The 26,399-nt window shown below is 42.6% G+C and overlaps 1 protein-coding gene across 22 annotated transcripts in view; it reads left to right on the top strand.

The window, feature by feature from the left end:
• Window positions 1–7,769, top strand: part of CELF4 (CUGBP Elav-like family member 4) — a 1,454,628-nt gene extending 1,446,859 nt beyond the window's left edge. For all 22 annotated transcript variants that reach the window (XR_012242761.1, XM_073618612.1, XM_073618635.1 and 19 more), the window contains one exon: window positions 5,934–7,769. Coding sequence is in view for 2 of the 22 variants with exons in the window: in XM_073618612.1 (XP_073474713.1) it covers window positions 5,934–5,974 (41 nt within the window). In the remaining 20 variants the exon portion in view is untranslated. The remainder of the gene's footprint in view (window positions 1–5,933) is intronic.
• The last annotated feature ends 18,630 nt before the right edge of the window (window positions 7,770–26,399 follow it).

Genomic DNA, 26,399 nt, shown 5'->3' with positions numbered 1-26,399 from the left:
ATATGAAGCTGCACATCACCCTGAACACACCATCCCCACTGTGAAACATGGTGGTGGCAGCATCATGTTGTGGGGAAGCTTTTCTTCAGCAGGGACAGGGAAGATGGTCAGAGTTGATGGGAAGATGGATGGGGCCAAATACAGGGCATTCTTGGATGAAAACCTGTTAGAGTCTGCAAAAGACTTGAGACTGGGGTGGAGGTTCACCTTCCAGCAGGATGACGACCCTAAACATACAGCCAGAGCTAAAAAGGAATGGTTTAGATCAAAGCATATTTATGTGTTAGAATGGCCCAGTCAAAGTCCAGACCTAAATCCCATTGAGAATCTGTAGCAAGACTTGATAATTGCTGTTCGCAGACGCTCTCCATCCAATCTGACCGAGCTTGAGCTACTTCGCAAAGAAGAATGGGCAAAAATGTCCCTCTCTAGATGCGCAAAGCTGGTAGAGACATCCCCAAAAAGACTTGCAGCTGTAATTGCAGTGAAAGGGAGTTCTACAAAGTATTGACTCCGGGGGACCCCCCATACAAATGCACGCCACACTTTTCACATATTTATTTGTAAAAAAATGTTGAAAACCATTTATCATTTTCCTTCCACTTCACAATTATGTGCCACTTTGTGTTGGTTTATCGCATAAAATCCCAATAAAATACATTTACATTTTTGGTTTCAAGGGGTATGAATACTTTTTCAAGGCACTGCATATATATATATATATATATATATATATATATATATTTAAAATCTGGATTGACACTTTAAATCTGGATGTGTGAAGAGAACATGGGTTTGCCGGTCTAATGAAAAACATTAATATTTTTACTTTTTTACTTTTGGCATTCACTCTATAGGACTTTACATATACACACAAATATATTTAAATACGGACTTGGGCATATTTTCTGTACTATTTAACTCAATCTTTGTTTATCAAATATTCTTCCATATCGTGAAACTTCAACAAGGATTTTCATTATTTTAGCACATTTTGTTAGGGTAGAGTGAGAATTGAATGGAAAGCTTAAAACCCAACCAGATTTTCCATTAAAAAAAAATAGCAAACATATTTACAATGTATAGGAAACAAAAAACTGATAGTTTTACTAGTTATTATTTTGGTTCAGGAACTTTTTTTTCTTTTTGTTTTGCTTCACAATTCCATGTTACCATTTTTATACAATATACAGGATAACAGTCAGTTATAATTTTTATAAAATAAACAGGATACCATATATATATATATATATATATATATATATATATATATATATATATATATATATATATATATACACAGTATATATATATATATAGATATAGATATAGATATAGATATAGATCTATCTATCTATCTATCTATCTATCTATCTATCTATCTATCTATCTATCTATCTATCTATCTATCTATATATAGATATATATCTCTCTATATATATAGATATATATATATATTTATATATAGATATATATGTATATATATATATATTGTAAGGGGGACAAGCTGAACTGGTAGCAGTAGTGATAGCAAAACCATGCATGAGGCAGGGCACACGCAGGTTTTCTCTGCACTTTCATTTAGCAAGCAAGCAAACAAATACAATTTCAATGCAGGGTGGCTTTGTACAGCAAGTCAGTAGTATAAAACAAACAAAATATCCGCTCGCCCAAGCAAATATACTAAAACCAAGTCAGTTCCAGACTTACAGAGTACGCCCTAATGGGTTCCCCAAAACACACAGGCAGCAATTGTACCCCTTTTAGTGTTCTGTCAGCACTCAGCAACAGGCTGTCACAGAGAAGCGCAATAGAGAGAGCCCAGTGAACAGCAGTAAGCTCACATATAAAAAGGTATGTGGATGGCTGAGACTAAAAGTATGTTTGAATAGACAGCTAGAATAAATATGTCAGCCTGTCTTCGTTTTAGCATCCCTATCACCAAGGTGTTTAAACTTGGAGAGAAAAGTTTATAACATGCATGGCTCTATATTTTTGCAGTGTAGTCAATCTAAATCTAAAATTATGCCCATGGGATAAAGGAACAGGAAGCTGCTATTTTACTGTGCTACTGTTCCTTTATTGTCCAATTCTAGACAAGAGGGAAAGATGACTATGAGGGCAGAATTTCCATTGGCATTTTTTTCCCAAATATTCACCCTTCAGGTGGATGAGTATGATTGCCATGAATTTAAAAAGAAGGTTGCCGAGCTGTGCACAAGGAGGATGCTTGCTGGTATAAAAATATGGTTTGTCAATGTAGCGCTCACACTGAAACCAGTGATCACAGGCTATAGCTGGCCAGTGCGGCTTCACCAATAGCAGTCCCTATTCCCTTAAGTCTAGCAGGCCTACTGGTACTTTGGTACTTTGTTGCCCAATGGACAATGCTTTAGTCACTGACCAAGTGGTACTAGAGATACCTGGGGCCCATGTAAGAGTCAGGTAGGGACTGATGTCCCAATGGGTGAATATCCAGCAAAATCCAATACCAGGCAGAGGTAAGGTTGACGGTAGTCAATAGCATAATCCAGTGAAAAGCGGATGTCACAGCAGGTGGCAGATGGTAAGCAAAATCCAGGGACAGGCAGAGGTCAGGTTAGGCGGCAGATGGTAAGCAAAATCCAGGGACAGGCAGAGGTCAGGTTAGGCGGTAGATGGTAAGCAAAATCCATGGATAGGCAGAGGTTAGGTTAGGCAGCAATGGCAAGCAAAATCCAAGGACAAGCAAAGGTCAGGTTAGACGGCAGATGGTAAGCAAAATCCAGGGACAGGCAGAGGTCAAGGTAGGCGGCAGATAGCAAGTGTAATTCTGGGGCGGGCAGAGGTCTGAGCAGGCAGCAGACAATAAGCATAATCAGAGGTCATGGCAGGCGGCAGAGGATAAACATAATCTAGGTGCAGGCAGAGGTCAGGTAGCACACAGTAAAGCCTTGTACACGTGGTCGTCAGGAACCGGATGGCTTTCTGTCAAACGGTCGTGCTGGAAAACCAGCACCCAACCAGCAGCCGATCAATGATGGCAGCCAATGGCCAACTCTGATCAGCGTGTTCTGGGGGGGGAGAGGGGGGCAGTCCCCTTGTGAGAATGCAATAGCACAGCAGGGGAGATCACTACACTAACATTGCTTATATTGGTATGGAAATCTCTCAGTTTTTTTTTCTTTCATTCAGCCCGCTGAGTTGAACAAAAAAAAAAAAAACTTCTAGTGCGGGCCTAGCTTTAGCGTAATGCAGGGACAGGCAGAGATCAGAGCACGTGACAGTCAGTAGGCATAATCCAGGAACAGGCAGGGGTCAGGGCAGGCAGCAGGGATAAATCCAGGAACAGGCTGAGGTCAAGGCAGGATAACTAAGGCCAGAGTCAAAGTTTAAAGTCCTAGAGGACAGAATCAGTGTAGACCATGGGTGCTTAACCTATGGCCCTCCAGCTGTTGCAAAATTCAAGTCCCATGAGGCATCGCAAGCTGATGACAATTACAAGCATGACTCTCAAAAGCAAAGGCTTGTAGTTCTGCAACAGCTGGAGGGCCACAGGTTGAGCACCCATGGTGTAGACAGATCTATCACAAGCCCAGAGTCCTGAGCTTTTGACATTCAAATAGGGAGACAAGGTGCCGCCTTCCAATGGGAACAGAATTGGCTAGACAGACGGGTCAGTGCCTATAGGACCGTTGCAGCTAGGGTGAAGCCTGATGCCTTAAGATGGCAGCAGACCTATAGTGCCTTGAAAAAGTATTCAGACCCATTGAAATGTTCCACATTTTGTCATGTTACAACCAAAAAGGTAAATTAATTTTATTGGGATTTTATGTGATAGACCAACATAAAGTGGCACATAATTGAAGTGGAAGGAAAATGATAAAGGGTTTTTAACATTTTTTACAAATAAATATCTGCAAAGTGTGGCGTGCATTTGTATTCAGCCCCCTTTACGGTGATACCCCTAACTAAAATCTAGTGGAACCAATTGCCTTTAGAAGTCACCTAATTATTAAATAGAGTCCACCTGTGTGTAATAATTTAATCCTCAGTATAAATACAGCTGTTCTGTGAAGCCCTCAGAGGTTTGTTAGAGAACCATAGTGAACAAACAGCATCATGAAGGCCAAGGAACACACCAGACAGGTCAGGGATAAAGTTCTGGAGAAGTTTAAAGCAGGGTTAGGTTATGAAAAAAATATCCCAAGCTTTGAACATCTCACGGAGCACTGTTCAATCCATCATCTGAAAATGGAAAGAGTATGGCACAACTGCAAACCTACCAAGACATGGCCGTCCACCTAAACTGACAGGCCGGGCAAGGAGAGCATTCATCAGAGAAGCAGCCAAAAGGTCCATTGTAACTCTGGAGGAGCTGCAGAGATCCACAGCTCAGGTGGGAGAATCTGTCCACAGGACAACTATTAGTCGTGCTCTCCACAAATCTGGCCTTTATGGAAGAGTGGCAAGAAGAAAGCCATTGTTGAAGAAAGCCATATGAAGTCCCGTTTGCATTTGCGAGAAGCCATGTGGGGGACACAGCAAACGTGGAAGAAGGTGCTCTGGTCAGATGAGACCAAAATTGAACTTTTTGGCCTAAAAGCAAAACGTTATGTGTGGCGGAAAACTAACACAGCACATCACCCTGAACACACCATCTCCACCATTAAACATGGTGGTGGGAGCATCATGTTGTGGGGATGCTTTCCTTCAGTAGGGACAGGGAAGCTGGTCAGAGTTGATGGGAAGATGGATGGAGCCAAATACAGGGCAATCTTAGAAGAAAGTAGGATTCAATGTGACAGCACTATAAGTAAGTAAACAAATGAAAAACAAAAACAAAAGAAGACTAATCCCAGCAGTGAAAGTAAGTGAACTACAACACAAATTAACATGTGAAAAATTGAGCAACAGTCCATAAAAAACATCAGTGTAGGTTCTTGTGAAATACACCTCTCGAAGACAGTGCACCTCCACCACATAGAATGCGCGCTTACCAAAAGGCAAGATTTAGTAAGCCTGAGGCTATTTTACCCAGCCAGGGCTTCTATCTGGGGAGATGTTGGATATCCACAGGAAGGACAACTGGAATAGGACACCAAAATGACCGGGGAGACTCGAGTATCAACCACCAGGACGGTGGATCAGACGTTACGCAGAAAAGCAAGAAGACTCTCCATAGTGTTAAACGTAACAAAGGTTTATTTAAAACTAATCAAATTGCACTTACAAGAAAGTGGAGATAACAATCATAGAGAAACAGCCAGCCGGCTTGCGAACACCTGTCCACTAGATAGGCGTGATGACGTCCACACGTCAACCTCCCTATGCGCGTTTCGTCATATACTGACATCGTCTCGGGGAAAATTGCTGTTCACAGGTGCTCTCCATCCAATCTGGCAAAGCTTGAGCTATTTTGTAAAAAAATTTAAAACCGTTTATCATTTTCCTTCCACTTCACAATTATGTACCACTTTGTGTTGGTCTATCACATAAAATCCCAATAAAATACATTTATATTTTTAGTTGTAACATGTCCAAATGTGGAAAATTTCAAGGGGCATGAATACTTTTGCAAGGCACTGTAGGGCCTGTGGATAGGAAAAGACAGGTAGCACAGGAGCATGCATGATGACCCTAACAGTCATATAGTTGAGACCCTGAGATATGACTGGAGTTCGACTATAAGGAAAACAGTAAAGGGGGATGATTTATAACAAAAAAAAAACAAAATTACTTTAAAAACTACATTTCAACAAATATGAAAATCCTTGATGAAAATAATGTATTGGAGCAATTTAATAATGACCGTTTGGAAAAGAGTAATGCAACATTTCCAGGATTCGGGTCAGGCAGTTCACACATGATCTGATTAGGGTAGTTTTCATTGGATGTGCATGCATTAACATGTCAAAAACCTTGACTAATCTCTTATTATTTTTTATTTTCAGGACAGGAACTGAATGGGCCGTATTATTACAATACAAAATAAACATATAAAGAATATATGACCGAGAAGCGCTGGATTACAATTTTGACATATCAGCAAAGTACCAATCATGCTGAAGACTTCAGACTTTTCTTCTACTTTGATTGTTAAGACTGTAATATTTCTTCAATGAAAGTATCGCGACTGCTTACGTGGATGGGAACTCAAGTTGGAAACATCAGATGGATCAAGATCAATGGGAATTTCCGAACAGACACTGATAATGCCACACAAAAAAAAAGGCTTTTTCTTCTAAAAAAAAAGAAACCTGAAATTTGACAGGAGTGCCTGTTCTCCACCATGAGTTATGTTGCTATGGCATCACCATGGCAACTGTTGCAAGAAGCATCGTATATGTCATTCCTTAGCTATTTAGGGACCAAAGGACCAAACTTTTTATTGCAGACTTGTAGCTGTATGTAAAATATGAAGTTAACTTCCTACACCTTAGCTGTTCTTAAAACAGTTTGGGAGCAATTATATGAAATATGTAAAAAAAAAAAATGCTTAAAATGCTTTTAAAAAATGGCAAGATAATAGCTATTTGATACTATAGAAGGTTCTTTGGTTACATTAATTCAATTCTGAAAAATTTCCTATGGTTTTCTGTATATTATGAAAGGATAAGTATGTAGGAATTAAATAAAGGATAGATATTTTAAAAGCAGACAAAATAAAAAAAAATAAAAAATGTGAGATGGAAAAAAAAATAATAAAAAAAGAGAAAAATAAAAGAAAACATAAAAAAAAAATGGGAAAATGCATTAGAAAGAGGGTAGTAAGAAAAAAAAAAGTTTGTAAATGCTTCTAACTACCCTTTAAAATCCTAATAGTTGTACAGATTTAACAGAAAAGTTTAAGATATCTATATAATAGTAAAAAAAAAAATTAGAAAGCAAAAACAAAAAAAAAAAAAAAAATAGACGTTAGCATTATGGCTAAAAGAAAGATGTTGTAGAACTGTAATTTTTGTAGAGTTTAGAATAAGCATAAAATCCTATTGCATACTTTATTGAGGAGGATATGAGAGGCTGTGATGGCAGCTTTTAACTGCAAGCATTCCACCTATTAAAAATAAAACTTGACTCTTGTAAAATGATGCAATGAAATAATAACTTTACAACAGCTATTGTCTTTTTATCAGTTAATTTTAACTTGAAGAATGACATGGCTCTCGCTTCATATCTTCGTAATCTGCTCTTTGCTAACCCTCCCATCATCCTCTGCTTTAGTAGTTTCCATATTTGTTCTAGACCTTCAGGGGCAAAAGACAGCCTAGAACCTTAATGTTAAAAAAGTAAAAACATAAAAAAAAAAAAAATATAAACAATCTTTGAAAAAAATTTCTGAAACTGTTTACAAGGAATTTTGAAAAACAGGGGATGTTTAAAAAACGATGCTGGCTCTGTTTTTCTGTAAATACATTTGCATATTTTGTAGGTCTTTTAATTGTAATGATAGAGAAAAAAAAAACAAGGAAAAAATATTTAAAATGAAAGCACGATATTTATCTTTGGTAATTGACTTTAGAGCAGTTAAAAAAAAAAAATAAAATAAAAGATGTTGCTTTAGAATAAACTCAGATTCAGAAAAATAAGTCAATTAACTATTTAAAAACACATATATTTTAAAATATATCATATTTATTCTAATTTATTTCTGCTGTATGAATATTTCAGTTTTATCTTTTTTTTTTTTGGTTTCTGTTCTCACTCATTTTAGTTGAACTAAAAGAGTGTTTTTGATCATGTTTAACTTTTTTTTATAAATATATATATAAATATAAATATATATATAAATACACAAAAAAAATCATGAAGTATTATCTCCTGCAATGGGTCACTTTTTTCCCTTTAATTGCTGGAAGGGGATGGAACACTGTGCCATAGCCCTCCTCTGGATAAAAAATGGATTCCTTTTCTCAAGCCTCATTTTTGTTTATAAGCATTTTTTATTTAACCCTATGCTGACTTGTTAAAAACCCAACTTGTATCACAATGGTCTTTTTTTTTTCAGAATAGTTTATCGCTGTGATCCTTGCTGTTCATTAGAATGCAGACCCTTTTTAATTCTGTCACTGAACTCTTTTATTTTTACTTCTTTTTTTTTTTATCTTTGTTTTCCTTGCCTGCTCTTGGGCATCGTCTTTCTTTTTCTCTTGGTCATTGTGTTCCTTTAATTCCTGCTGTTAGTAAGTACAGGTGTGTACAGCAGCTGCATTTCCGTCCAACTGCTCTTTTCACTCTCAATTACCTTAAAAAATCTCCTTGTAATCTTCTGTAATTATTGAATGACGCTTTTCAGCTTAGCCCTAAATAAAGCACAGTTTAAAAAAAAAAAGTGTTTTGTTGTTACTTATTCTGTCCCAATAGCTTTAGTGGATTTTAGCAATAAAATAAATATACAAAGGGGTTTCAGGTAATTAATGGTAGTTGTGGCAGAAGACCACTAATGATAGACAGAAATATCACCCCCCCCCCCCCCCGGGGTGCAAGGTACAGCATTTACATATCCATTGAAACCAAAGTTTGGTTGCCAATCTTTTAAAATCTTTTTTGGAGCTTCGTGGTACAGTGCTTAGATCTTCAGTTAACCATGGATTTACAGCACATAAAAAAAAGTGCACAAGGGTACAGAATAGGGTCAAACTCCAAAGAGGAAGGGCCTCAAGCCCTGAGCCGCCCATGGTGCAAGGCTCCTGACAGGGGCAAGGCACACTTAGGCCTACCTAGGCTGAAACCAAGTGCAGCCCAAGCCCTTCTTCTTCGGTCATATCCCAATGTGACCGAAGAGGAAGGGCCTCAAGCCCCAAACCCCCTAGGGTGCAAGGTACAGCATTCACATATCTATTGAAACCAACATTTGGTTGCCAATTTTTTTAATCTTTTTCTGAGCACTGTGGTACAGTGCTTAGATCTCCAGTTAACCGTGGATTCACAGCACGCAAAAAAGTGCGCAAGGGTACAAAACTCCGAAGAGGAAGGGCCTCAAGCCTCGAACCCCCCCAGGGTTGGAGGCTCTGTGGTACAATGCTTAGATAATCATTGAACAAAACAGTGAACCATACAATCACAGCACACAAAAAAGTGCACAAGGGTACAGAATAGGGTCATACTCAAAAGAGGAAGGGCCTCAAGCCCTGAACCCCACCCCCATGGTGCAAGGCTCCTGACAGGGGCAAGGCACACTCAGGTCTACCTAGGATGAAACAAGTGCATCCCAATGCTTTAGGGACCTGCCGAAGCTGGTCCTCCAGGTACTTGGCAAGAGCTCTCCTGAATAGAGACCCCTGGTTGGGAAGAGGAAAAAACCCAAGGGCCACAGCTCCTCTCCCTGACGTCCGGGCAGGCCTTGACAAACTTGCAATCTGAGTCTCTGTGCAAGAGGTAGGCAGACAGAGGTGCAGGCAGAGGTCGGGTCAGGCAGCACACAGTAAAGCCTTGTATACAAGGGCCAAAAATCGGCCTAAATCGGTCAGTTCGGAGCTCCGTGGTACAGTGCTTAGATCTCCAGTGAACAAAAAAGTGAAATCCCAGCACACAAAATAGTGCACAAGTGTTCATAATAGAGTCAAACTCTGAAGAGGAAGGACATCAGGCCTTGAACGCCCCCCCCCCTGGGGTGCAAGGCTCCTGACAGGGGCTAGGTACACTCTGGTCTACCTATGCCAAAGGCGAGTGCGTCCAAATCCTTTAGGGACCTGCCGAAGGTGTCCTCCAAGTACTTGGCAAGGGCTCTTCCAAAGAGAGACCCCTGGTTGGGAAGAGGAAAAAGACCCGAGGACCACAGATCTTCTCTCCGACCTCAAGGCAGGCCCTGACAAACTTGCACTGAGTCTCTGTGCAAGAAAAAACAAACACATGTGTAGTGTAAGTGCTCCTAATAAAAAACTGAAATACAAAAAATTCCATGTGCAGTACAAAAGCAGGCCTTTCGGCAGATATACATCTTGCCCTGAGCTAGCCAGAAGGCCTGCCCAAGAGCAAAAGTGACGGGATCAAGTCCAATGCCGAGTTTGGTTGACAATAAAAGGACTGAAGTCCTGGGTGGGTTTGGCTACTACTGGGGGGTATGAGTGCATATACAGCTCAACAAATGTAGCCAATAAATGAAAAATGGTTAAGGAAAAGTGTTGGGACTGAGTCAACGCATGAAGATTGTGCTGTAAAGGCCACCAGGCCATATACACTAGTGTATAAAAACGAGAATGATTCTGCGCTGGGGAAAATTATAACACATGAAAGCAGCCTACACCCAAATCTGTGATACCAAATATGTACATAAACCGATCAAATAACGTGGCGCTAAGTCAATAAATAATGATAGAAAAGCAAAAAAAAAAGGAATGGCGCATTAAACTAAAGTTTTCAATTCATAAAGTGAAAAGGTGAAAATAAATAAAAATTCATAATTCATATATGATCTTCAGCATGTTGAAATCATATAATCATATATCTAGTGTACATAAAATCCTTAAAAATCAAGCTGAAAATAAAAGTCCCAATTCATAAAGTGAAAAGTTCATAATTCATGTGCAATGTTCAACTTAATGAGAGGTGTATAATCCCACATCCAAGGGTAAATGAAAAAAGTTATTGTCCAGATATAGAAATCATAAAAAACTCATAAGGTATAAACAATCCAAAAGAAGGTGCATCCAGTGCTGTTCACCACGGTGATATCACCCCATGCAAAAGATTAAATTCACTTCTTACCGGACAATGAGGACCATTATAAAATGGTCAATAGTGCATTAGAATAATCAGGATATCCTCCTGTCACTCGCCATCCCTTTGCTATGAGCCCACCCAGCAGTGGAATGTAAAGCAAAGAAACAACATCTCATGGCGCAATATGTTTAAAAATCCATGTTTTTAATAATAAAAGTGCACTTACATATTCTCTGTGATAAATCGCATTAAAAAGCATACACAGCGGTTTTCAAAGCAGGCAGTTCCTAACACTGATGTTCACGTCAAGCCGATAAATCGATTTGAGATCCACTGGGCAATCTCTCTAAAGACGTCATTCTCTGACGAAACGCGCATCGTGTCCTATATGTGACACCATTATGCTATTGATTTGTCGGCTTTTATGTACACTAGATACTATATATGATCTCATCAGGCCAGGTTCACACGTATGCGAAATAGATGCGCGTTTCCCCGCATCTAATTCGCATAGCAAAAGAATGTGACTGGCTCCCTATGGAGCCGGTTCACATATCCCTGGGGCGGCTGTGGTGCGCACTGCACAAAAATGCTGTGTGACTTTGGCTCTGCAGTAGGAGCGATCTGAAAGCGAGGCTTGAACCGCTTGTGGAGCGAAGCATGGAAGGGCGGTGAGGAGGATGGTCTATGTGGACAGCTTTACCCTGGATGTCTGCATACTTGGATGTGCCTCTTTTAATCATAAATCATGTGAGCTTCTAAATATTGTACCTTCATTAAATGTAACCATATTGTTACACTTAGTGGCACCTCTCTTCTCTTGTATACTCAGTTGGGACGAGACGCTACTTGTATATCAAGACATCGCTTGTATATCAAGTCAAAATTTATTTATAAATTTTGCTTGTCTATTAACACAGTATGCTTTTAAATACAAAAATTCCAATATCTGGCTGGCTAGCCTTCTGAATACACTACATTTTTAGGTTCTTTTGATGTAATAATATATTACCAGCAGTTTATTATCGATTCTATTTCGTTCTTGATCATTTCTTGGTCTTTCTTTTCCAACACCACATTTTAGTCTTGTCCAGGGATTTTCAATGGAATTTAGATCTGGGCTGTTTTATAATTCTTTACAGACTTGGCAGTATTGCCAGTAGGAATGAGCTGAAATACCCCCCCCCCCCGGTTCGGTTCTCAGCAGAACATGCGAACAGGCAAAAAATTTGTTCAAACACGCGAACACTGTCTATGGGACACGAACGTGAAAAATTAATAGTGCTAATTTTAAAGGCCTTATGTGCAAGTTATTGCCATAAAAAGTGTTTGGGGACCCAGGTCCTGCCCCAGGGGACATGTATCAATGCAAAAAAAAGTTTTAAAAACGGACGTTTTTTTTCGGGAGCAGTGATTTTAATAATGCTTAAAGTGAAACAAAAAAAATGAAATATTCCTTTAAATATCGTGCCTGGGGGGTGTCTATCGTATGCCTGTAAAGTGGCGCATGTTTCCCGTGTTTAGAACAGTACCACAGCAAAATGCCATTTCTAAAGGAAAAAAGTCATTTAAAACTGCTCGCGGCTGTAATGTATTGTCGGGTCCCGGCAATATAGATGAAAATCATTGAAAAAAATGGCATGGGTTCCCCCCTCCACCGTCCATTTTTTAGGCTCTTTGGGTCTTGTATGGATATTAAGGGGAAACTCGCACCCAAATTTAAAAAAAAGTGGCGTGGGGGTCCCCCAGGCCCTATATACTCTGAACAGCAGTATATATACTATACGGCCTGCAGAAAATTGGGCCTTAGGTGTTGGTGGTACCAGAACACTGTAAGCCCTCAACAGTTACTCTGGATGAGTGCAGGAACGGGCCCTGCTGTGAAATACTATATCAAAAATTGTAATTACATGCCGCTGTTAAATAGGGGAAGAAAAATTAGGCCTTTGGTGGTGGTGGTGGTGGTACCAGAACACTGTAATGCCCTGTACACACGGTCGGATTTTCCGATGGAAAATGTCCGATCGGAGCGTGTTGTCGGAAATTCCGTCCGTGTGTGGGCTCCATCGGACATTTTCCATCGGATTTTCCGACATACAAAGTTTGAGAGCAGGCTATAAAATTTGCCGTCAACAAAATCCGATCGCGTCAATTCCGACCGTGTGTGGCCTGTTCCGACGCACAAAGTGCCACGCATGCTTAGAAGAAATTCCGACACGGAACAGCTCGGTCTGGTAAAATTAGCGTTCACAATGGATACAGCACTTTCGTCACGCTGCAATGTTAAACATGGTTTAATACAGCACACTCTCTTCTTCTTTATAATGTGAGAAGAATGAAGTAGTTTTGCTGCTCATATTCACACACACTTCTCACAAACTTCTTTCTTTCTTTTTTATTGGGATTACCTGAATATATTTTTATTTGTCACATCTGACATAAATATTTTTTTTTTTTTTTTAAAGCCATTTTTATTTTAGATTTTATGTTTGTATTTTTTCAAAGGCTGATCTTTGTTTAATGTTATTTTTAGTTTTACTCCAGAATATTTTTGTGTGTGTTTTGTGTGTCAAGTTACCACAACACCATTGATATCTTTTATTATTTAAGCTCAAGGAGATTGTTTGGTGTTGGTGTCCCTTGTTAATTTCACATTGTATATTTGAAATGTACCTGAATCCTCACAAACAAACTGTTCTTTTTGAAGGAAAACATACATAGGCAAGTATAATTCAAACCAAAATTCCTTTATTAAGGGCTCAGAACCAAACAAAGAGGGAGGCAGCGCTGGATAAACAGCAGAAATTAGCAAAGCCTTGGACCCCCAGGGCAGACATCAATTCTTGAACATCAAAATTGGTGGCCTGAGGAGTCCATATGTAAGGGAGGGCAGTCTGGTCCAGAAGTCCCAGAGATCCGGAAAGCAGCAGATGATATCTGTGTCCCCAGGCTGTGGTACCACAAGAGGCTGCATCTTTTGCCAGACCAGACTGGATCCAGGGTCCTCACTTTCTGGTCTTCCTTCCACGCTTCCTTCCACGCTGTCGCTCTGTTGTTGGAGATGTGGCAGGAGGAGGAGTAGGACCTGGAGGAGGAGGAGGACTAGTAGGACCTGGAGGAGAAGGAGGAGGAGGAGGAGGACCTGGAGGAGGAGGAGGAGGACCTGGAGGAGGAGGAGGAGGAGGACCATGTGTGAGGTCACAAAGGTGGGTATCAGATGTTATTTGGGCCCTCAACCCCTTATTGAAAGCCTCCAAAATTAAAGACTCGCACAGGAGTTGTTGGCCCTCCTCCATCCGCTGCATTTTACAGGCAATGATGGCAGCAAAGTCCTCCTCCACGGTGTGTGGTGCTCCCGGGGCCTCTGTAGCCTTCCAAAAGAGGCCTATGGCAGCCTCCTCTAGGGCACTCCTCCCCCTGCCACTTCCTCTTTCCAGGTGTAGGGGAGGGACCTGCATATCAGGCAGCCTGCTCGGCCCGGCCACCTCCTGGCTGAGACTTCCCTGTGTATGAAAAAGGGACATGGTTTTAGTTTTTGCATCATCAATCATAATCCTAAATTAGTACTCCAAACTAACATCTAGTTAACATCATTGATTGGACAAGCAGAAATATTTAGAGGAATGCTATACCTGGCTCAGTCTGGGCTCCTCCACATGTTGCTGCCTGGAAGGCCCAGGTTGGGCGTCAGAAGCCTCAGCTGGGGGGGAAGGAAGCGTGGAAGGAAGACTGGAGAGTGATGGCCTGGGTTCAGTCTGGCCTGCCAGAAAATGCAGCCTGTCATAGTACCACATCCTGGGGACATAGATGTCATCTGCTGCTCCGGATCTCTGCGAATCCTGGACTTTCTGGCGCTCCCTTACATATGTGCTCCTCAGGCCACCAATTAGGATCTTCAAATATGTGATGTCTGCTGTGTGGATCACCTGCTTCACAATTTCCAACAATTGATCCAGCGCTGCCTTCCTCTTTGTTTGGTTCCTGTAATGTGGGTGGTTGATCTCCCACAGACAAGGCAGCTCCCTGAACATGCCAATGAATATTGCCATGAAGTCAGTATCTTTAAAGATATCCATTTTCACTGCAAGACACAACACAAGACAAACCCTAATGTCAGGCCAAACTCTCCTAATCTTGTTACAATATAGGCCTCAATCCAGAAGCAGTATAGGCACAAGTATGTCTCTTACCTTCGTTCTTACGATCGGCGCCTCCAATGCTCCTTCCTCAGCTCACAAATCGTACATAATACGCACTCGTGGTACGCTTTATACACACTGCGCATGCGTGTAACTACGCCCGCCCCTGACGTTCTGTCTAGTCTATTCCCCGCCCCTTTTCGTTCTGCACAATGGGGGAAGAGCACATGGCGGATACACAGCAGGTGCGTGCTAATTACAGGAACGAGGAGGAGGAGGAGGAAAGCCCGGATCCGGACACGTCCCGATCCAGAAGGAGATTTAAGGCCTCAAATATGTCCTTTGGGGAGATGTTTGAGATGGTGGACATCCTGAAGAAGGCCGACTATGATGGAAAGTATGGACCTTACCCCAACCCCAATGTCAGAAAGGCCAAGATCATGGTGAAAGTAGTTAAGAGTCTGCACCGGCATTTTGGGGTACGACGATCCAAGGATCAGCTCAGGAAGCGGTGGTCGGACCTCAAATTACGTGAACATGAGCAGTACAGAAAGATCCAGAGAGTGCTGCAAAAAAGTAAGTAGTTGTGCTGTGTTCCTATTCTTTATGTTTATTACGTTCGTGCTGCTCCATGTGCTTTTCTTAAAAGTGTATATTTTAAAATGTCAACTTTCATGTTCATGGGCACATTATTCGTTCATATCAAACATTTTTCTTTCAGACTATAAAACACCATTGTTTTGGCCATATGCATTTGGCCACATTTTTTACGCCCTACTTGTATGAAACTAATTTGGTGGTGTAGATGGCTTTGTTACTAGAATGAAATGCAAACTAGGTTCTGTGTAAGGAGAGGACACTCAGCAGCTGTTTTCACATCTGAACACTGGAGCACTAGTGTGGAACACAAGAACCCCATTTTTCTTAGGGGACCCACACAGATGCTCCAGTGTATACTATAGGGGGGTCTCCATCTGTGAAGCTTGTACAAAACAGGTAAAGTATTGCAGCTTGACAAAGGACACTGAAAATGCTACATCTTGGAACTCTGCTAAAATTGACAATTGTACCCCACTTCCAAGCAATTTCCTATTTATAGTTCTGCCATCAAATATCTGTGTGCTAAGTACAGCATTTTTATTTTACATAGGGGATAAAAGACTCGGAGGACACCCCTCATCCGAGGAGACCACAGACCCCCCACCTCTGGAAGAAGGGGAAATACCCCCAACCCAAGAAGAGCAGGAGGAGGAAGATGTGGTGGAAATTGTCACCACAACAGGTGAGTGTCTGCGACCACAGGCTCAGGTAAGAGATGGATGCCGGCATATTTTTGATACCTGTTTTTGTTTTGCTCTCTTTTTAGGTGATTGTGATGTTGTGGATCCAGATCCTTTCACATCAGAAAGTGCCCAGATCCTGATCGGGGAGATCATGGGGTGTAATTTACAATTGGAAAACCTCAAGAAAAACATCAATGATGTTATCCAAAAAAATAAGAACATCATTGATGTTTTGGGGCGAGTTTAAAACCCCTCAAAATCACTTTCTTCTTTTGTGTTCTACAAATTTTAAAATGTTTTAGCGATTTTTATAAAAGCTAAATTTGGAGGATGCACACAGTGTGCCAACATGTGCTATCTGCCATCACGGGAGATCAATGGACGCGTTTTGGGGGTGCAACGCCTTGCTCAATAATAAAGTAGCTGAGAGGAAGGGGTTTCACCCCCAAAACACATCCCTAGATCCCCCGTGATGGCAGCTAGCACATGTAGACATTCATAAATTGGTGTTCATCTTCCAAATGTGGCTTTTCCTGGGGTGACTTCACCCCATCTGAATGCAATATCAAACACAGTTCCTAAATACTCATGTCTGATATTGCCTTCAAGTTCTACCAAATGTGAACTTTGTAAGTTCCAAGATTTGTGTCTTTCTTGTTGGTTTTACACATGCCTGTTTTATCTTAAATGGACATTTCTATTTGTGATAATGCAACCCCAAAAATTGTTACACAACAAACATGTTGGTTTGTTTTTAAAACCTTTTCTAAATGCACATGTGATTGTGCAGGTATTAAAATGATTGTTAATGAAGAATGTGTGGATTATTGTGTCAACGCTAAAACACTTTGGTGGTGATGTAATTGGTGTTTTCTGTGAAAATGGGGGTTATTTCCTAAGGGCAAATCCTCTTTGCACTACAAGTGCAGTTTCAGTGCAGTTGCAAGTGCACTTGTAGTGCAAAGTGTCTTTGCCTTTAGTAAATAACACCCAACAGTGCTTTGTATAAGGTTACACAATCACGCCATTTTTAGGACTCCCCACATTTCTGACATGTGTCAGGTAAAACAAACACAAGCAGGAAATGTCACCAAAGATTTGTTTTTTTTTTTTTTATTTGATAAAGGCTTCACAAATTGTCTGGCATATTGATGGCCCCCCTACCCGCAAAGAACTCACGGTATCTTAACCGGACATCACGAGCACTCAGGGAGGGCAAGCCAGGACGGCCACTTTCAAGCGCCGTCAGGGTTGGTTCATTGATCATTCCGGCCTCAGGCCCAACTGAGCCAGTATAGTTGGCAGAATGTTTGCGTAAAAAGTTATGGAGAACACAGCATGCCAGGATTAGATGATTAAGTTTATACTCCGCCATATGGATGGGTGTCAGAAATAGGCGGAACCGGCTGGCCATGATTCCAAATGTGTTCTCCACCACTCTTCTGGCTCTGGCCAGCCAGTAATTAAAAACCCTCTGTTCTGGGGTGAGGGTCCTCATCGGGAATGGCCGCATAAGATGGTCCCCCAGCGCAAAGGCTTCATCCGTAACGAAGACGAATGGGAGTCCTTCCACATTGTCTTCTGGAGGTGTCAAGTCCAAACTGCCATTCTGGAGACGCCTGTAAGACTCCGTCTGGGCGATGACTCCACCATCGGACATACGGCCATTCTTCCCCACGTCCACATACAGGAACTCATAAGTAGCCGACACCACCGCCAACATCACAATACTATTGAACCCCTTGTAGTTGTAATAGTACGACCCCCAATTGGGTGGTGGGACGATGTGGACGTGTTTCCCATCAATTGCCCCTCCGCAGTTAGGAAAGTCCCACCGCTGGGCAAAGTGGGAGGCCACAGTCTGCCATTCCTGTGGCGTGGAAGGAAACTGTTGAGGAAAAAAAAAAACATTATTATTATTGCACATAACCATGGAAAGCAGATTATAGACACAAAACATTCTTGGCCAACATCCAGATCACATTTATTAAGGGGAATTTTACAACACCAAAGTATAAGGTACACCTATCATATTCCCCCTCCCACCCCCTCTCATGGGCCATTTCTAAAATTATAGGGGGGGGGTGATCTTGGACAGGTAACCCTCTTCACTTCATTGAGAGATGAATGCCTAAATACAGGGTATTACTTGGAACAGCCCCTCCTAAGTTACACTATTGGCAGCCCACTAGACAGGTAAGAAGTGTCATAATACAAAGATATAAATACACATTGTACACATTAGAGCACATTTTGACATTCTGCTATTACCTATCAAGATAATAATAGGATAGAAAAACTTTAAACAGTACCATTTGAAAGTATACAGGCAGGCCCTTGCACTACATGCTTTGGGGAATTCATCCATACATCTGACCACAAAAGAGATGGGTATAGTGTGTATGGGTTTGGCAAAGTCAGCAGATAGATGATTGAGGATAGATAGAGAATTGGGATCAGCTGACTTAGCAGTTGGGGGGAGGGAGGGTTAATAAAAATGATTTGGGGACACTACAAAAAAAAGCCTCTGGCACTCTGCCTGAATTTAAAGCACAAATCACATTTCTAAACATTTTAGGGGGTGTTTGGGCTAAAGCACTGCTATGGAGCTGATAAAATACATTGTTAAGTGACTACATGAGGTGAATATAGGGCCAGAAGAACATGCTGGGAAGGTTAGTGAAGGCAAATAGGTATGAAGGACAAAAAAAAAGATTAGATAAAAATCCAGCATGAATGAGGACAAAGGGGACATTCACAGCATATTACAATCATTTTAATTAGGGAATGAGGAAAGAAATACAAGATATTAGCAAACATTCAATACAATAAAATGTGATATTAAAGGATAAAAATCTTACATTAGAGGTCTCTGGGATAATGATCCCCGGAGCCTGGGGGGAGATGCCTGTCGAGAACTTGAGGTCCTGCAGGCTTCTCCCCGTCGCCAAGTACCGCAGGGTAGCGATGAGCCTCTGCTCCGGAGTGATGGCTTGCCTCATGCAGGTATCCTGCCTGCTGATATAGGGGTTCAGCAAAGCCAACAAACGGTGAAATACGGGGTCCGTCATCCTGAGAAAGTTCCTGAAATCATCAGGATTATTCTCACGGATCTCACGGAGCAAAGGCATATGAGAGAACTGGTCACGCTGAAGCAACCAATTCTTGGTCCATGAACTCCTCCCCACCCTATTCATGGACTGGACTTGTGTCAAGGTCAGGACCCCAACACCAAGCCCCCGCACAGCACGAACTCTACGAGGAGTACGTATACGAAACATGGCTAGAAAATGGTCGGCTGCTCAGAACGAACTAACAGAACGCACTGAAGAACAGCAAGGCCTGTGAAGAGCGACCTGAAAAACAGTAACCAACGAACAAGAACACAATGACTAATTAAAGTCACGCGGAACTTGCTTGCACGCACTGAAGAGCAGATACAAACCCACAAGCACAAACTGAACGGCAGAAAACGATCTGAAAGCCACGAGTCTGAAAAAGTGCGAATCGTCTCTCACCAAACTTTTACTAACACGAGATTAGCAAAAGGAGCCCAAAGGGTGCCGCGCTTGGTTCTGAACTGGCCTTTTCTAGTCTCGTCGTACATGGTTGACGTCACCGCGTTGTTGGCGATCGGAAATTCCGACAACTTTGTGCGACCGTGTGTACGCAAACAAGTTTGAGCCAACATCCGTCGGAAAAAATCCTAGGATTTTGTTGTCGGAATGTCCGATCAATATCCGATCGTGTGTACGGGGCATTAGCCCTCACAGTTAATCTTGTTGGGTGCAGGAATGGGCCCTGCTGTGAAATATTATATCAAGATTTGGAAATACATGCCCCTGTTAAACAGGGGCAGAAAAATTGGGCCTTTGGTGGTGGCGCCACAACACTGTAAGCCCTCACAGTTATGCATGTTGGGAGCAGGAACGGGCCCTGCTATGAAATATTATATCAAGAATTGTAATTACATGCCCCTGTTAAACAGGGGCAGAAAAATTGGGCCTTGGGTGGTGGTGGTGGTGCTACAACACTGTAACCCCTCACAGATACTCTTGTTGGGCGCAGAAATGGGCCCTGCTATGAAATATTATATCAAAAATTGTAATTACATGCCCCTGTTAAACAGGGGCATAAAAATTGGGCTTTGGGTGGTGGTGGTGCCACAACACTGTAACCTCTCACAGATACTCTTGTTGGGCGCAGGAACGGGCCCTGCTATGAAATATTAGATCAAAAATGTTAATTACATGCCCCTGTTAAACAGGGGCAGAAAAATTGGGCCTTGGGTGGTGGTGGTGGTGCCACAACACTGACACCCCTCATAAATACCCTTGTTGGGCACAGGAAGCCCTGCATTGAAATATGATATCAAAAATTGTAAATACATGCCCCTGTTAAACAGGGGAAGAAAAATTGGGCCTTGGGTGGTGGTGGTGCCACAACACTGTAACCCCTCACAGATACTCTTGTCGGGCGTAGGAACGGGCCTTGCTGTGAAATATTAGATCAAAAATTGTAATTACATGCCCCTGTATTAGTTTGGTACAAATCGAAAATTCGTACGAATTTCCGTAAATTTATACATTCCGTAGGATCCGAAATACGAATTGCTATGCTTCCGAATTTTGTACGAAATACGAAATTTCGTTTACGAATTTCGGATCCAAATTCCTAGCGAACATTCGTAATTGTTACGAAAAGTTAACAAACCTAAAAGCTAAAAACCCAGGAAGTCAGCACAGCACAGGGATGGTGGGAGCCCCTTATAATAATAAATTCATCATAACGAACATTCGTAATTGTTACTAAAAGTTAACAAACCTAAAAGTTAAAAACCCAGGAAGTCAGCATAGCACAGGAATGGTGGGAGCCCCTCATAATGATAAATTCATCATAACGAACATTCGTAATTGTTACGAAAAGTTAACAAACCTAACGAAAATTTTCGAATACGAAACGGAACGAAACTGAACAAATTGACTGATGGCGCACATGTCTATCTAAGAAAATTCAATCAGTTACATCAGCATCAGGTGCTTGATAGCTGCTGATCCAAGACTGATTCATTTTTGTTAATGTGAGCCTATCAATGGAGTCTGTGGACAGGTGCACTCTATGATCCGTTACAAACCCTCCAGCAGCACTGAATGTGCATTCAGAAAGAACGCTGGAAGCAGGACAGGCCAGTAGCTCAATTGCATATTGAGCAAGTTCTTGTCCATCTTTAAGACCCAGTAACCCAATGGATGCTCTGTTGGAATGGTCTCCAGGCCAGTAGCTCAATTGCATATTGAGCAAGTTCTTGTCCATCTTTAAGACCCAGTAACCCAATGGATGCTCTGTTGGAATGGTCTCCAAGTCTGCTCTTGCCTCTAGATACTCCTGCACCATGTAATGCAGACGCTGGCGATGGTTGCTTGAACCGGTCAGACCTTGGCGCTGAGGACTGAAAAATTGTTTAAAGGCATCGGTCAGCCGGCCACCTTCTCCACCGCTCTCCCTCTGAACAAAGCCTCAGCAACACGTTGTCCAGCACCAGGAAATTGTTACCTCCCAGGGTAATGAAATGCATTGCACAAACCTTTCTCCTGAAGATGTTTCATCCTCTGCTCCCTCTGCGAAGGCAGGATGAGTTCTGCAACCTTACCCTTGTAACGTGGATCAAGAAGGGTCGCCAGCCAGTAATGATCCTTCTCCTTGATACCACAAATCCTAGGGTCCTTTCTCAGACTTTGCAGAATCAGGGAGGCCATGCAGGGTAAGTTTGCAGAGGTATTCGATTCAGAGTCCTCTGGGTCACTAAGGATCACATGATCCGTAACAACCTCCTCCCAGCCACGTAGAACTCCTTGGGTTTCTGAGGACTGAAAACCATCCCTTGAAGACTTCTGCTGAGTGTTATCCTCCACATCCATGCTGACACAATCCTCCTCCTCTTCTTCCTGTGTGTTTGGCGGGCCCACAGGAATGCTATCTGGATAAAGGGGGCCTTGAGAGGTAAGGAAGCCCTCCTCTTCCTCCCGCTGTTCTGCCTCAAGTGCCCTGTCGATTATTCCACAAAGCGTGTGCTCCAACAGGAAGACTAGAGGGACATGGTCACTGATGCATGCATTGTCGCTGCTCGCCATCCTTGTGGCCTCCTCAAATGGTGACAGAACAGTGCATGCATCCTTGATCAGTAGCCACTGGCGTGGCGAAAAGAAGCCAAGCTCCCCTGACCCTGTCCTGGTGCCATACTCGCACAGGTACTCATTGATGGCCCTCTGCTGCATGTGCAGCCGCTGCAGCATTGCCAACGTTGAGTTCCACCTGGTGGGCATGTCACAAATGAGGCGGTTGGTGGGCAGGTTGCATTCCCTTTGAATGTCAGCCAGCCGAGCACTGGCATTGTATGACCGGTGGAAATGACCACAAACTTTTCTGGCCTGCCTCAGGAGATCCTGTAAGCCTGGATACCTGCTCAAGAAATGCTGCACCACCAAAATCAAGACGTGTGCCAAACATGGAACATGGGTCAAGTGTCTCTGTTGGAGGGCGGAGAGAAGGTTGGTGCCATTATCACATACAACCATTCCTGGCTGAAGCTGGTGTGGCGTCAACCACCACTGAGCCTGCCCCTGTAGAGCTGACAGAATCTCTGCCCCAGTGTGTCTCCTGTCCCCTAAGCAGACCAACTGAAGCAATGCATGGCAGTTTTTTGCCTGACTGCTTGCGTAGCCCCTTGAACGCTTACGGAGCACCGCTGGTTCAGAGGAAAAATCTGCAGAAGAGGCCATGGAGGAAGAAGAAGAGGAGGGGGTGGAGGAGAAAGCTGTGGCAGAATCACCACTAGAATTTTGGAGGCATGGTGGCGGAACAAACTCCAACAATACTGAACACTGTCCTGCATCCTTCTCAGCTGCCAGCAGAGTTACCCAGTGTGCCGTGAAGGAAAGGTAACATCCCTGCCCATGCCTACTGGATCATGAGTCAGCAGTAATATGCACCTTACTGCTGACCGACCTGTCCAACGAGGCTAAAACATTGCCTTCCACATGCCGGTAGAGTGCCGGAATGGCCTTCCTTGAAAAGAAATGGCTTTTTGGAACCTGCCACAGGTACAGCACATTCCACAAATTCACAAAAGGGGGGCAGAGTCTACCAGCTGTAAAGGCAGTAGTTGCAGTGCTAGCAATTTGGCCAAGCTAGCATTCAGACGCTAAGCATGTGGATGGCTGGGATCAAATTTCTTTTTGTGGTTCAGCAACTGGGGTAGGGAAATTTGCCTGCTCAAATCAGATAGTGGTGTACTGCTAGCAGATTGGCTGCAAGTACTTGGGACACCTATTGCTATACCTTCATTTCTCTCAGTGCAGGTTTTTGAGAGGACTTGAGGTATATTGGGGTTGGAGATCCCAGATGAGGAGCAAGGAGAAGTCCGCCTTTTTCTTTGATGTGGGTCTTTCAAGTGCTGTTGCCAGCGGACTGCATGGTAGGTCGTCATATGTTTGGTCAAGCATGTGGTGCCCAAGCGGCTTCTGTTCTGGCTGCACTTGATCCGCTTCAGACATAGGTTGCAAACAGCAATGGTGCGATCTGCTGCACACGTGTCGAAATAGGCCCACACCAAGGAACTTTTAAAAGTCAGCGGGGAGTCAGCAGCACCCTGCACCTGCGGAGCTCTGCGGTGTGATACAATAGGGTGGCTGCTCTTAAGCTGCCCCCTAGAGGACATCCTGCCTAGTTGGAGTTTTGCCTCCTCCTGCTCTCTTCTCTCAGGCACCCAAGTAGAGTCAATTACCTCATTATCCCTCCCTCCTCGTCACTAGAGCAAACTTGGCAGAATGCTGCAGCTGGGGGAACATGACTGCCAGTTTCTTGTCCTTCTTGGGCACCCCTTCTCTTTAGGCTCACATTAATCCCTTCCTCAACCTGGGAACCAACATCGGAGCCTTCAAATCGCTGCACATCCTCCAGCAGCATGTACCCGACACTGTGGTCAAATAGTTCTGGGGACTCCTCCGTGCATGATGGTGGGGCTACGGAAGGAGTGACTGTGGACAAGGAGCCTGTGGAATAGGCCACTTTGGCAGCTGCATTGGAAGGCAAACTACTCTGAGCTTGGGTGACAGAGGATGAGGAGGATGAGGATGGCTTTGTTATCCACTCCACCAACTCTTCTGCATGTTCTGGCTCAATAACACAGCCAGCAGCAGAAAAAAAGGACAAGCGTGCCCCACGGCCACCTGCAGAGGATGCACCATATCCACGACCAGCACTGTTGACTGTAGACACAGAGGCTGCTTGCCCTCTTTTAGTGGCCTGTGAGCGTCTGCCTCTCCTTGGTGGCCTTCCAGACAGGATGTATATTTTGTTTTGCAACATAATATATATATATATATATATATATATATATATATATATATACACGAGACTGTATAAATAAATATATATATATATATATATATATATATATATATATATATATTAATACACCGCCTGAATATAGAGTAAACGCTGAATTTATAGTCTATGCTAAATGCAGAGTATATATATATATATATATATATATATATATATATATATATATATATATATATGTATATATATATATATATATATATATATATATATATATATATGTATATATATATATATATATATATATGTATATATATATACTAGACTGACTGTATTTATATATATGTGTAGCAATAACTCTCAGTGGAGCTGCTGGTTTAAAGCGGGCTGTTACCATCACTCTCGCCACCTCTGTTTCACCGACACCGGGTCTAGGGTCCCATTGAGTTTACCACTGGACGATGTAGGCACCAAACACTTGAATATGTTTTCAATGCTTTAATGAACAAACAATAAAGGAAGTAGCAGGAAAGAGGCAGAAGGAAAGCTGCAGGGAAGCTCAAATACCTTTCTTTAGTATTCTTTGGAACATCATTTGGAATTGAACACTTGTAGTTGAATGCACTCCCCTTGTGGGATTCAATCTTTGCCTGCCTGGATAGGCCTCTCTCACTTGCCTAGCAGCCAGTACGTAGCACGAACAAAAGTCTCTGCCACAGACTTGTTTGGAATAAAACCCGTACGATCCTCTGCCACAGGATGTATTGGTTTGCGATGAATGTCAGACACAGTACTTGAACCTTTAAGCCAACCTGGCAGTACTATGCAGTAAGACTACTTCAGGATACATCCTCCAACTGAGTCACCAGGCCCCTCTCCAGACCAGCACTCTGCATGATCCTTCCATGACGGGTCCTCCCCTGGGATCTCCTCAGTTGTCCAGCTTCTTCACTCAGGATAGACAGCTCAGGATCGTTCCTCTGCTGCTGTGGTAGGTCCCAGACAGGCTTCTGGGCCCCTAAACATGGCGTCTGTCCCATAAATACCCTCTCCCAGAATGCAACTCGGAGGACCACCTCCACCGAGTTGTCTCCGGGACAGAGGAGCATCCATCCGCTTCAACACGTTGCCTTTCCAACACCGGCCTATGGGGACAACGACACCCACCGGCGCAGTGTGGAATCACACGCAACTCAGCCAAGCTGGAACAGAGGCAAACCTAACTTCACCTAACAAGTAACCCACTAGATTTACCTATCAGCGGTAGATTAAAAATCTACCAGCGCTACATACTCCCCCCACTACAATGGACGTTGTCCTCAACGTCTGTCAAAAAATAACTCCCAAGCCTGAGAGTAGGTATTTGAGCTTAAAACTTGGATTAAAGTAAAGAAGAGAGGAAGACAGTAAAGAGACAATATGTTCACATCCGTAAACAAAACCACATTATGACTGTTATAACCCCACTATCTATCTAGCTGAAAAGCCTAACAGCTTGTTTTACCTATCAGTGGTAGATTAAAAATCTACCAGCGCTATATATATATATATATATATATATATATATATATATATATATATATACATATATCAAATACACTGCACTAACTGAATAACCTGCCTGCTTAATCGAAATCTAGCTATCTCTCCGTCCACACCAACAACACTACACAGGGCCGCCATGTAGGCAGCCTTATATAGTGTGAGGCGTGGACTTAGTCCCCCTGAGCCATGATTGGCCGAAGGCACCCTGCCTTTGACCAATTATGGCTCTCTTAGCAGAGGGTGCTGGGATTGGCCAAATCATGCAGGTCGGGTGCATGCTTTGGCCAATCATCGTACAGCAATTATGGGGCTTTCTGCGGCGCTCAAATTTGCCTCGAACGCCCCATAATGTTCACTCTTCCGCGAATGGGCGAACCCCCTGATGTTCGATTCGAACGTATGTTCGACCCGAACAGCAAGCTCATCCCTAATTGCCAGAATGTTTATT

This window comes from Aquarana catesbeiana, linkage group LG01, assembly GCF_042186555.1.
Source record: "Aquarana catesbeiana isolate 2022-GZ linkage group LG01, ASM4218655v1, whole genome shotgun sequence".
Lineage (NCBI taxonomy): Eukaryota > Metazoa > Chordata > Amphibia > Anura > Ranidae > Aquarana > Aquarana catesbeiana.
This window is presented reverse-complemented; position numbering and strand designations above follow the sequence as displayed.